General features: G+C 52.1%; 4 protein-coding genes across 4 annotated transcripts; 2 read left to right on the forward strand and 2 right to left on the reverse strand.

The window, feature by feature from the left end:
• Window positions 1-2,477: 2,477 nt before the first annotated feature.
• On the forward strand, window positions 2,478-3,162 carry PG994_008991 (uncharacterized protein; the record flags this gene model as incomplete). The annotated part of the gene is made up of 2 exons (XM_066860400.1): window positions 2,478-2,554; window positions 3,033-3,162. 2 exons carry the CDS (start codon window positions 2,478-2,480, stop codon window positions 3,160-3,162), a joined length of 207 nt encoding a protein of 68 aa, XP_066713989.1.
• Window positions 3,163-5,063: 1,901 nt separating this feature from the next.
• Window positions 5,064-6,271, forward strand: PG994_008992 (uncharacterized protein; the record flags this gene model as incomplete). The annotated part of the gene is made up of 3 exons (XM_066860401.1): window positions 5,064-5,449; window positions 5,511-5,832; window positions 5,945-6,271. 3 exons carry the CDS (start codon window positions 5,064-5,066, stop codon window positions 6,269-6,271), a joined length of 1,035 nt encoding a protein of 344 aa, XP_066713990.1.
• A 1,728-nt stretch (window positions 6,272-7,999) lies between these two features.
• PG994_008993 (uncharacterized protein) lies at window positions 8,000-8,368 on the reverse strand (the record flags this gene model as incomplete). Its single annotated transcript, XM_066860402.1, has 1 exon — window positions 8,000-8,368. The coding sequence occupies one exon, from the start codon at window positions 8,366-8,368 to the stop codon at window positions 8,000-8,002; it is 369 nt and encodes a 122-aa protein (XP_066713991.1).
• Window positions 8,369-9,224: 856 nt separating this feature from the next.
• On the reverse strand, window positions 9,225-11,608 carry PG994_008994 (uncharacterized protein; the record flags this gene model as incomplete). Its single annotated transcript, XM_066860403.1, has 3 exons — window positions 9,225-11,039; window positions 11,065-11,221; window positions 11,280-11,608. 3 exons carry the CDS (start codon window positions 11,606-11,608, stop codon window positions 9,225-9,227), a joined length of 2,301 nt encoding a protein of 766 aa, XP_066713992.1.
• Window positions 11,609-11,718: the final 110 nt, after the last annotated feature.

Here is an 11,718-nt window from a genome sequence, read left to right on the forward strand (position 1 = left end):
TCACCGTTTATTCGAGAAGTTGCCTCTATTCCCTCCTGAGACATTCTGTTTATTCCAAAAAGAGTAATAATTACGCCAAGAGTAGGTAGGTGTGCAATCCATTAATGATGTTCGTATCATTGTCAATTGAATTTCCTCCCATACTATACGTTTCTGTTTACCTTAATCGTATTCATGTTAGTGGTTATCCAATGTTCTGGTCAAATTCTGGGTGAAGAGAAGGCTGGCTGGTGCGGCCCAGATGGTAATGATATGCATGGGACACGTTAACCGCCCTGAAGCATATCGAAATGGTAAGTAGTATGGGAGGTTTGGCGCCCCTGACCCTAGCGAGTCCCAGGCCTGATCTGTCAAAGTCAGACCCTGATCGATAATGTACATAATCTGACTTAAGTCCTCTATGTGCACCTGTTCTTTTCGAATTTATCGATTGAAAACGTTCCGAATGAGTACACATGCTGCGTGGTGTCGTGCCCCCGATGTTCCTCGTCGTCTTGGGGGAGAAGGGGGGAGGGTTAGCGGGTGTAGTCTTCAGCGGGATGAGACCGCCTTTAGCTAGGTTCCCTGTGTCAGAACGGGCTGTAGTATCATCCAACCGCTCGCTCTTCGTTCGCCATGCTCATTCGCCTTCACCGACACTTCTTTGCCCGCCTGTCTTCTTCGGCGTCCTTGTGGAACGGGCGACATGACCTGCGGCTTACTTCCCGTTCCGTTCGTCGGCAGGCGGCGGGCACTTCTGGCTCGGCTTCTTCATCGAAACGGTCTTGGGACTTCCGGTCCCGCTTACGCTCCTCCATTGGTATACCGGGTGGTGTTGTGCCTGTTGTTGTCGCCATCGTATAGGAAGCAGCGGAAAAGGACCGGTGTCATTGGCGAGGCAGGTTGTCTGCTCTTGTGATGGCTTCAAGTGACGGTACAGTGGAAGATTCGAACCGATGGAGTAACAGAAGGATCGTAGGATAGGGTTCAACTGGCCAGAGCTGATGACAGGGTTTTTTGGGGGGTCGGCAAGAATCACTTGTGCATCTTGGAGATGTTTCCCCCTACCGCTGGCAATTGAGGCCATAACATGACGTCTCTTGGACGTGTGGGAGTGTTCTAGGCGTGAGGATGAATAATTGCTCGCTCCAAGTACTCTAGTTTGACTAGCCAATCATAGCTGATGCGGGCGAAGCTCTGGGCGTACTTCCGGAAAGCAGACAATAGATCAGCCATATATACGTCCGATCGAAAGTCTGCTCAGTCCATGGGGGTTTACGACTATGATTCAGTGCTCACGTCACAGATGTCCAGTCCCGTTATGGCGTGAACAGATGCCTGTACTGGTATCATTTCGAGAACTGGAACTACTTGACCAACTACAACGTGAGGTGCTCCCTATAGGGTTTCGGGCTTCCATGGTTCAATCCTTTAGATCTGGCGGCATGGTAGCTGACTGTTAACAGGCGTTCTTGTCCATTTCCGTCAGGTATCTCAAAGATACGCGTGCTGTATCAAGTCACGAAGGGCTGGGTGTAGCTAATATGATGAACAGAGATCAGATCGCATCGTAATATCGCAACGTATCTCGCATGACGACAGCTACCTATATTACAAGGTAGACGTTTCACTGACCGTTGGGCATCAACACAGCTGAGAGACAGGGTCCATCCAAGCAGTTTCTGATCTGGCTCGGGGAAGGCTGAGACATAGGGCTGGATCTGTGCTACGTGCGGTTCAAAGGTTGCCTGCTGGTCAGCCTAGCATTTGGCGCCGACGCTTGATTGGGTATCGCCAGTGGAGGCGACGGAGACGGCAGCTCAAGAAGCACATTATCTACGGGTTCGCCGTAATCTTCAGCAGGGAGGGAGAATGGAGAGGAGAAGGGCCAAGGTTTGGTCCAAGCAGGCGGGTCCTGCAAATAACCTTACATCTGGCGGCTCGTTCCTAGAGGACATCCATCTGCGGCAAGTACAATGGCGTGCATGGACTCCGCCCAGGAACAGTTGTTCATCAGATGTATCCAGGGGCCGAACGGAATGGGCCCATTCTCCAACAGGGGTCTGGGACTCTGGGGATCCCGTCGCTACTCTGTGTGCTCTGATGATTGTTGGCGTGTTCACCGGCGGTAGCGTGGTAGCGTGGCCGCATAGGATTTGGTCACATGGAAGACCCAAGGCCTTATTTGTCAATGAGACCTTGCTTGGGTTCGGCGGTTTGACACGGGGCAATCATTGCGCCGGGTTTGGTTCCGAGATATCCTGGAAAGGGGGACAGAAGGAATTCCCCGAATCCGCAAGAAAACAATAAAATCAAAATCAAAATAAGAACTCGGTAATACGGGCACTTGTGGAGAAGTCATTGGGCTAGCAATTGGACTTTCGGTGATGCCTAGCCCGAACTTGTCAATTGCCCAGTTCTTCAACACGCAGCGGCGAATGTACGTGTATGTATGTACATGTGCTGATCTCTCCACGCGGAGCCTCAAATTGACAACCATGCAGACCGAAGACGATGCGCTGGCTCGAAAGGGTGTGCTGACGATTGCCGAACGATGTCCAAATGAAATATGCAGGTAAATCGGGCGTCGCATCGAACTGCGTCGCCCGGCTAGTAAGGGCCGGTATACGGAATAGCAACATGCACGCGTCAGAGGGTTGGTTGCTTTACCCATCTATGTAAGTTGCAGCCCCAGACGGATCAGAATAAAACAGCACCCGGAAACGCAAGGGCACACACCGGTGACTCGTCCAGACTCACGGGGAGAAGAGAAGAGAGCAGCGATATGCCACTTGCGCAGCTCGTAAGACGCAACAGTGGACGTCAGCGACATTACTGGAAGCGGCACCGACGAAATGTGCCAAAGGTGATATCTCTACAGTCGTAGCCTGATCAGTGACAAGAGAAAAGCAAGAGAGAATGTATGTACGTACGTATGTATGAACAGTATATATGTCTGCCCCGCTTTCTTTCTTCCGAGGAATGGATGACAGGGAGTGCTGGTCGGAACGTCCAACACCTACTTAAGTACTTACTTACTGACCTACCTGCAGTGAGCTGGCTGCTGCAGGCTATACTCCGCCCCAGAAAGGTGAGCCAGCTTTGATGCTCGGGCATCGACTGGATGATGATGTCCACAAAACCACACCTCACTCATTCCAGGCAACCATCTTCTATCTCTAGCCCTGGTTGCCTCGTTCCGTTCGCGGCTCAAACAGTCAACGAGCCGCTGGTGGTTGTTTGTGCACCTAGAGCTCTCCCCATGCGTGCTTGATTGTAGCTGCATATCTGTTTGCGCGGCAAGCTTCTTATCGCATTCCATCCTCGCCTGCTCGCTAAAGTACAGTCAGCGACAGAGCCAGGAGCCTGCCTGCTGCCATCCAAGAGCTTGCAGCATCTCCTAGGGTCCCCTGTGAAGAGAGAGAAAAAGAAAGAGATATATACATACCAGTACACGGGTCAACGGGATTGGCAGCGGAGGGCTTTGGGATAAGCGTAACGCTGCGCGTCAAGCTCATCGATCCTGCGCCCTGCTATCTGCATGAAACATCAGATCAATGAGAAGATCGTATTTGCCCCGGCGGCATCCTGGATTGACCAAGGTGAGGTGCGAGATAAGCGGCTGCATAAGGGGGACTGATACTTGAGCTTATATGGGCGGGCGAAGATCGCCTGAGAGATGTTGCGTATCTGTCGTACCACCACCCACTGAGCTCATGGATGCCGTCTCAGGAATCCCACCCATGATGACCGTGGCTTGCTTCTTTTGGCCAACACATATCCTTGTCTGATTTCTTGTTTCCCCCTCCCCGCCCGACATTGGTGTTGTTATATCAGCTGGGACAACCCACCCCTCACCCTCACCCTCGCCCATGAATATCCAACGCACCTTCACTGGCCATCATCCTCCGGGGCGCAGGAAATAATTTCAGCCTTATCAGTCAGTTTCTCATGACTAGGTCGACTGACAGCATCATCGATGATCACACATACCCCATCCCTGAACTTGCTGCCTGATAGCTCTCAGAAGAGGCAGTTGCAGTTTACATATTGCCTCAAGGACTTGATATTCCCCGCCCCTTACTCATGAGAAGACATGGCGGGAGAACCCTTCCCTCAGTTTAATTCGCAGCATCGTGGACCGCCTCCTGGACATGCGGGACATGCGGGACAACGCCCAGGTTTTCCTCAACAGTCCCCACAGCGCCCGCCGGATTCCTTCCCGCTTGAGCTTCGCTTCAAAAGGCCGGCGGCGGAAGTGTTAGATGCCAGTGAGCGTGTCTTGACTCCCTCACAGGCGGCGTTAAAATGCACGGAATTCGTAGTCTTCCGCTTCGAGAAGTTCAACGACAACAACAGCGAACAATTGGACCTCGACGAAGAATATTCTACTAGATCTCGCTGGTATAAGGTTCACCGGAATAGAGACACCAGTCAATCTCAGATAGAGGTGTTTAAGGAAGTCCTCCGACTAAACAAGGAGACTATTTCCTCTGGGGGAAAAAGAAGTACCTGAGCCCGGCTTTACTACAACACATAGATGACACCATCATCGATCTCACAGAAGAAGAATACGACAGAGCCAATTATCAATGGACACTTGCGCAATTCGATCAGGACCTCCGAGAGGTAGCCCCGGCCGCTGCCAGGTCCCATACAGGACATCCACCAGTGGGATGGCAATATAACGACGAAGGCAAGAAACATAATAAGAAAAAAAGAAAAAGACAAGAGCAGAAGCAGGCATAAAAGCAAAACAAGAAAGGTTCCGTCCTCAAGCAAGCCTAAGTATGCGTCGCATGCGCCATACCCGCCAAGTAAGACGGCTGTTGAAAGAGTCTTACCGCCATTTTCAAGCGGGCACCGCGCCCGGGTGTCAATGCCTTCGTTCTTTTGCAAAACCGAGAGAGAGCGCGAATGCCGATGCACACACCTACGTCCCATCAACAACAAGACCCGCGAGCAGGGGTTCCCGCTCAAGGTATCCCCATGCGTCCCCTCCTCAGGGGCAACCTCAAGGACAGAGACCTCCTGGACCGCCTCCTGGACGCCCTAACGGGGTGATGCAACCGCAACCTCCAGCCATGGCTACTAAAGCTGGTAGGGGCAAAGACAAAGTGCAAGTTATTGTCGAAAGCGAATCAGGTAGTAGTGATGGTCGCTCGTCGCTAGACGACTCGGACTCGGATTCAGGTTTGGCTTTGTCGGAAGAGGAGTCTACTTCGACAGGTCCGACTCAGACCTCTTCCATTACCGACTCGTCATCTCGTTTCGGGAGACGCGACAAACGTGGTCGCAGTCATAACCGCGGCCATAGCCGCAGCAAGGCTCGTGGCAATATTCGTGGAAAGAGCCGTGACAATAAGTATAAAGCGAAGGGCCGGAGAGCTAGTCGGTCGCGAAGTCGGAGGAGAGAGGCAAGCCGGAGCCGCCACCCGACATCCCTATCACGAAAACCCGAGCGCTTTTGGTATCCCTCACCGTCCCGTCAGGATGCAACCGAGGCCGGGACACCTGTTCGGTTTGGATAGTGACCCCTTTTCCTCGCCTCGCCACACTTTTGAGACGCGACTGCCATCACCACCACCACCACCACCACCACCACCTCCACCAGTAGCCCCTATTTATATGCAGCAGCAGAGCCCGACAATTAGAGCCGAGAAGTTCGAGAAGATGAAGGACGAGGCCTACCTTGCTGGACGCGCGGACGAAAAGAAGAAGAATCGAGCCCTCGACGAAATGTCGTCGAATAGTCGTTCCCCTCGACCTTCGTCACGAACCAGAGCGGGTGTCAGGCATTTTGTGCCCAACATCGAGCGACCTGAGCTGCGCCGCGAGAAACGCCGCGAGATGGTTCGTGTGCGACGCCGTCCCCCTTACCCTGTTGACTCGGATTCATCTGATTCTTGTTCATCCACGGACGAAGAGCAGCCCCATGATTACAAGCCTGACTATCGTCGAGCAGACTTCCATCACTATAGTGCTCACAGAGGAGGAGGCGCCGAATATCACCACTCTCGCCCCCACCGTCCACGTTCCCCTCTCCTTTCCCCACCTCGGACCGGCACTCATAGAGCCGGCAACGCCTACGATACCCGCCGCAGGACCGATGGGTATAGGCACCATGATCCATACCAAGACACCCACCATGAAGGCACTCACCGTATCGTCGTGGACGTCTATGACCCACCGTATGGGCATCATGGGCACAGAACGAGCGATTACTCGCAGGATCGCGATGAGGTGCTGCGGCAAGGGAACCCCTTCGAGCCGCGGCTTGAGCCGCGCTTGATTCGCGCTTCAGGAACAATACTTACCGATAAGAAATCGTTACCAGGAAGAAAAAAAACGAATCTTCTTCTTTCCCGACTGGAATTGGATTGAGGTCTCGAGAGAGAGAAAACTGTCTTTCTTTTTTCTTTGCCGTTATTTTATTTCTTTTGTACGTAATTTCTGGGCGCGTATCGGGCGAAGGCATGTGGTTCCTTATGATACCATGATATTTAATGAACTGGATGTGTTCATGTTTTCGGAAGCTGGGTTATGCGTTGTTATTGACGGCGGCTTCTCGTATTTTGGAAATGTTAGTATAGGATACTGGGCCACTCATTTGTGTATCTTACCTGCATATCTGCTTATATTTGAGAGATATGCTCGGCTGCCAATAAAATATGTATGAGATATGTTGATGCGTCAAAGAAGAATTTGAGTAAAATAGTACTCCGAGGAGGTTCTGAAGCAAATGTTGTTCTTGGGTTGGGGAAGTTGCTCGAGGGAAGAATGAATGGAAACAAGTCACATTACCCGGGGACCCCACGGGGGCCTTCAGTACCCAAAATTCCACCATTTCATGCCCAACGTCCTTCTATTGCACCAACCGGGTCCCGGGTGCTGCACATTCACGGCGCGTAGTTGCTAGATCAAGAAGTGAGGCGGGCAAATTGGTTCGCTACAAGGGATCAGTTAAGCGAAAAATGAATGGCTATTGGTAATCTGCGCTGCAGACGGGTGGCATTTGTCTCTCCTTCTGGCACCCTCCTCCTCATTGGTATTATCGCAGGCGCGTGTGAAGACAACCCCTCTTGGCCCTCTTGGGGTCGAATAAGGGGTATAAGCAGAGAACTGCGACATTACCATGTGGACGTACCACGCTGTTGAGGGCAAAAGGGAGGTCGTGAGCTCCATCATACGTAGCACACCAACTTGAAGCTGCGCCAACGATCTACTACTAGATGACGTGTGCGTGTCACCAAAGCTAAGACTTGAGTAAATTCAATACATTGCTAATGTATCAGGAGAGTGTAATACATAAGTAAGTAGTCTGCAGTAAGGTGGCAGGCTAACAGTAGGTAACCCAATCGCTTCATATGAAGGGTAAACTCCAGTCGGTAAGGAATAGTACAAATCCAAACAGACGAAGACTGGCTGGCCGGTGCAGGCCACACATTCTCTCGCCTCTTTCTATCCACGTAATTGCATAATGCTGGTTCCCGCAAGTATATCATGGTAGTGCCGTGAGACTCAAATAAACTCCGCGGGCTTCCATTTTGCGTCTCATGCTGCGGGTCACGACTGTCGGAATAGGAGGCGGAGTCGGCGTTTTCTTAATTCGCTTTCTCGGTGCTCTCGTAGGCGTACACGGTGATTTACAAGGTTCCTCTGGCTCTTCTCGAGCCCGTTTCGGTGATCGAAGCTGGCGGGCAGGCAATGTAGGTTCTTTGATGTCGCAGTTCCAAGTCATGACTGATGTTCTTGTTAAAAATGGCTCTACGACCAAGGAAAATACATGTACTAACCCTCAATAGTGTCATTCCTTGCTGTGCCATCGTACAGTGTGCCTCTAATCGGTGTCCGTGGGATTTCGCCATTGACCGGTGTTCTGGGAGGCGAGCCCGGAGATCGTTGCCGCGATGACCATTGGTGACGGAACGCCGCGGGTTTCGTTGATATCGTCTGAGTCCCCAATATCCCGTCGAGTAGACCATCACCCGAGAACTGCCGGGCCAGATCATGGGCAGGGCTAGTACTGCTCTTGCCTAGCCAGACGCCAACGTCTGCGACACCCTTTCCGAATATGAGCTGCGAAGCAGCGCTCTGCGGGTTTCTTAGGGATAATGTGCTTCTTGTTCTTGGGAGTCGCTAGGGAGGTGCTGGTCTGGGCATAGTCCTCTTGCCAAGCAAAATAATTCGAGTCGTCCGATTGTGGTCGACTCATCTGCGGTGATGAGCCGCTTCGACTTTCTCGCAGGTTGTATATTGGTCTTCGCAGCGGTAGGCGAGGAATCGGCGGTCCTTTGGTGCCGTTTGGCAGGAGCTGGTCCCCCACGATATCGGAAAATATAGGGAGTCCTTGGGAGGACCGATGGGGAAACTCTCGAGCTTTCTGCATTTCGGCGACCCCCCTTCTTGTTCATCGAAGAAAGGATCTCCGCCGCCGCGTGCCTGCGCCTTCCGTTTCAACTGGGGCCGCTTGATCTCCGACGGTGGTGTACCCGGATACCCAAACTTCAGAGTGCACATTTGTAGGATGTTGGGCTCCCTTGACGCGACATCATCCCTAGATGGCCTGGAGTTTTTCTTTCGCCTAGCTGCAACCATCACGAAGGGTAAAGGCGCGCAGGATTATGGGTGGTGGGAGAGATCAAGTCGCGCATTGCCAGACTCGAGGAGGGCAGAACAGTTGAAGGACGAGGGACAGCCAGTATTCAGGCAAGCTGTGGATATAAAGGCCTTGCGAGAGTCTATGCGTGGACCATATATAAACCCTTAGGCAAGAGGCACCGAGATCACGACGCCTTCACCTAACATAGTATTTTCCCACAACCTTCCCGGCAACAACTTGATCGATTCGGTTCTCTGCACTGAGCAACGCTGTTGCTTCCCCAGCATACAGCAGGATTCAGCCAATTGATCCTTTGTCTGGATGCGACTTCTTTTCTAGAGCTCGATGCGGCTGTACGCTGCATATATTTCTACATTCCTAGCATATAAGAACAAAGGCCATGGTCGATTTCAACGGCTGTCCGGGTAGTTACTCGCCCACTTTTACAAGTCCTCAAAGAATACCATTTGCAATGCCTTTGTCGCATAGCCGCAGGTTAGACAATTGCTTGGTGAACACGTTTTACCATTAACTGCATCAATTCTTCCAGTCCATACAAGTCAATACTAGAGCCCATCTCAATAGCTATGCGATCTCATAATCAGTAACTGCAAGAATCGCGCGACAGGGATACAGAGGCACTCTAACAAATAACCTTAGCAGCCTGCACGAACTGTCGTATCCGGTCAAGGTCTTGTCGCCCGTCGACTTCCACTCCACTGCTTACGTCAACGCCAATGACACGACCACCGTCTGCACCGACGGCCTTGACGACTTCAGTGACATTGTCCGGGTCCAAACCTCCTGCAAGTAGCAAACGCAATTCCTGATCTTTGGCCAGAGTTGCTTTAGTGCCTACCGCATCAAGCAGCTGCCCCGAACCGGATCCAGAATCGAGCAGTGGAAGGACATGGTAGCCTCTTGTGCCAATACCAGGTGCCTCTGGTGTGTATTTCTTAATGACCGGGACGGGAATAGCTGTGGCCCACTCGAGGGGTTCATTCCCATGCAACTGAACGATGTCGAGGTTATACCGGCGCTGCAACTCCAGAACCTGATCTAGGGGCTGGTTCATGAATACTCCCACCAATAGCGGCCGTGTTCTCCCGTAAGCAGTGATCTTCGATACTCCTGCGGCGAAGAAATCACTGGCAATGTTCTCGGGTAATCCACTCTTTGCGTTCGAGGCCGGACGCGAGAAGTCGTGGATTGCCTTCGATATAGCCATCGCTGCTTCGTCTGTGACTGTTCGCTTCCGTCCCGGCACCATGATCATGCCAATTAGATCGGCACCTGCCTGAGCAGCAGTAAGAGCGGCCTCGGGTGTCCGAGTGCCGCATATCTTGACTAGGAGGCGATCCGTTTCAGGACTCTTGGCCGTCACCTTACCAGCACACAGTTCTTGAATGAAGGTGGACGCATCTGGCGCTCGCATGATAGCCTCGCCTACGAGAACGGCATTCACTCCGTCCTTGTGATTAGCCACGACATCTTCATAGGTGTTAATCCCGCTGAGAGCGCAGATGATCGTTTCCTTCGGGACCAAACTGCGAAGTCGACCTGTCGTGCCGAGGTCAACCTCAAAAGATTCAAGGTTGCGATTGTTGACACCGATAACCTTGGATCCCAATTCAATGCCCACCTTCATTTCTTCGGCATTCTGAACCTCGACCAATGGTTCCATTCCCAATGATAGAGAGTAGTTGTACAGACGTGTGAGGTCCTCGACACTGAGCATCTTCACGATAAGAAGCACAGTGTCTGCTCCAGCTAGTCTGGCCTCGAGAATTTGGTACTCGTCAAATATGAATTCCTTCCGCAGGATAGCCGGGCGATTAGGCATGTTGTTCAGGACCTGTCTGACGGCTCGTAGGTCGTCAATGCTACCTCTGAACCAGGTAGGCTCGGTCAGGCAAGATATCACGCTTGCTCCAGCCAGGGCATACTTCTTGGCCTGGGAAGGCGCATCGATTTCCAGTGCAAAGACACCCTTGGATGGCGAGGCTCGCTTGATTTCGGCCATGAGAGAGACGTCGAAGGGAGTTTGGCGCAACCGATCCACAAACGATATCAGAGGAGGGGCGGCGTTCAAGTCGTATGCAGCTTGAAGATCCTGAAAACGCTGTGAAGGGATCTGCTTCTGAGCCGCAACTTTCTCTCGACGATCAGCATAGATCTTTTGCAGTATGCTGGTCTTCTTAGGGACGGCGGCGGGCGCAGCTGCAGCGGATGCGGCCTGGGATGCTGAAGATTCAGCCGCATGAGTTTGGCTCTGCATGCGCTCGTTTCCGGCCCAGGTACCACCTTGCAGACGTAAGAAGTTCTCGAACATCTTCTGCCCATCGACTGACAGAATACTCTCAGGATGGAACTGAACGCCCTCCATGGTGAACTCCTTGTGGCGCACACCCATGATCACACCCTTAGTGCCATCGTCTTTGGGAATCCACGAGGTCACCTCAAGACATTCGGGGGAGGGTGACATGGGTTCCAGCAAGGGAGTGATATCGAGTAACAGGAAGGTCCTGGTCCAGTCCGGCATATACGCCCTTGCGATCATGCTTCAGGGGTGATGTTTTGCCATGCAGAATGTCTCCGGCGAATTTGACATCGCCACCATAAACGTCGAGCATGCATTGTCTGATTACCGGATTAGGCAATTGTCTTGGCACGAAGTGGGATGACGAGAACGACTCACTGGCCCATGCAGACACCAAAAATAGGAATCTTTCCTGCAAAATGTCGAATGACATCGCGGCTAATACCAGAATCTGTGTGCGGGTGGCCAGGTCCAGGGCTGATGACAAGCTGAGTTGGCTTTTTGGCAATGAGCTCTTCGACGGTGATCTTGTCGTTCCTGATCACGTCGCACTTGGCACCCGCAAGGCACAGGTACTGATAGATGTTCCAAGTGAAGGAGTCATAGTTGTCAATGAGAATCAGGTTCGAGGCCGTAGCAACTGGATCAGCAGGCTTGGGGTGATGAGGGGAGTGGTCAATTATGTCTTCCTGCTTGGAGGCCGCCATGGTGTTGTTAGGTGACTGATGCTCAGAGGACAGACAATGTGGGGAGATCAACTGGAGAACTATTTTTTTTTAATTAAGGCCAGGCAAGAAAGTGAGTCGAGCCGGCAATT

This window comes from Apiospora phragmitis (genome assembly GCF_038363925.1).
Source record: "Apiospora phragmitis strain CBS 135458 chromosome Unknown utg000008l:1.0-3514335.0:1.0-3519231.0, whole genome shotgun sequence".
NCBI classification, from domain to species: Eukaryota; Fungi; Ascomycota; class Sordariomycetes; order Amphisphaeriales; family Apiosporaceae; genus Apiospora; species Apiospora phragmitis.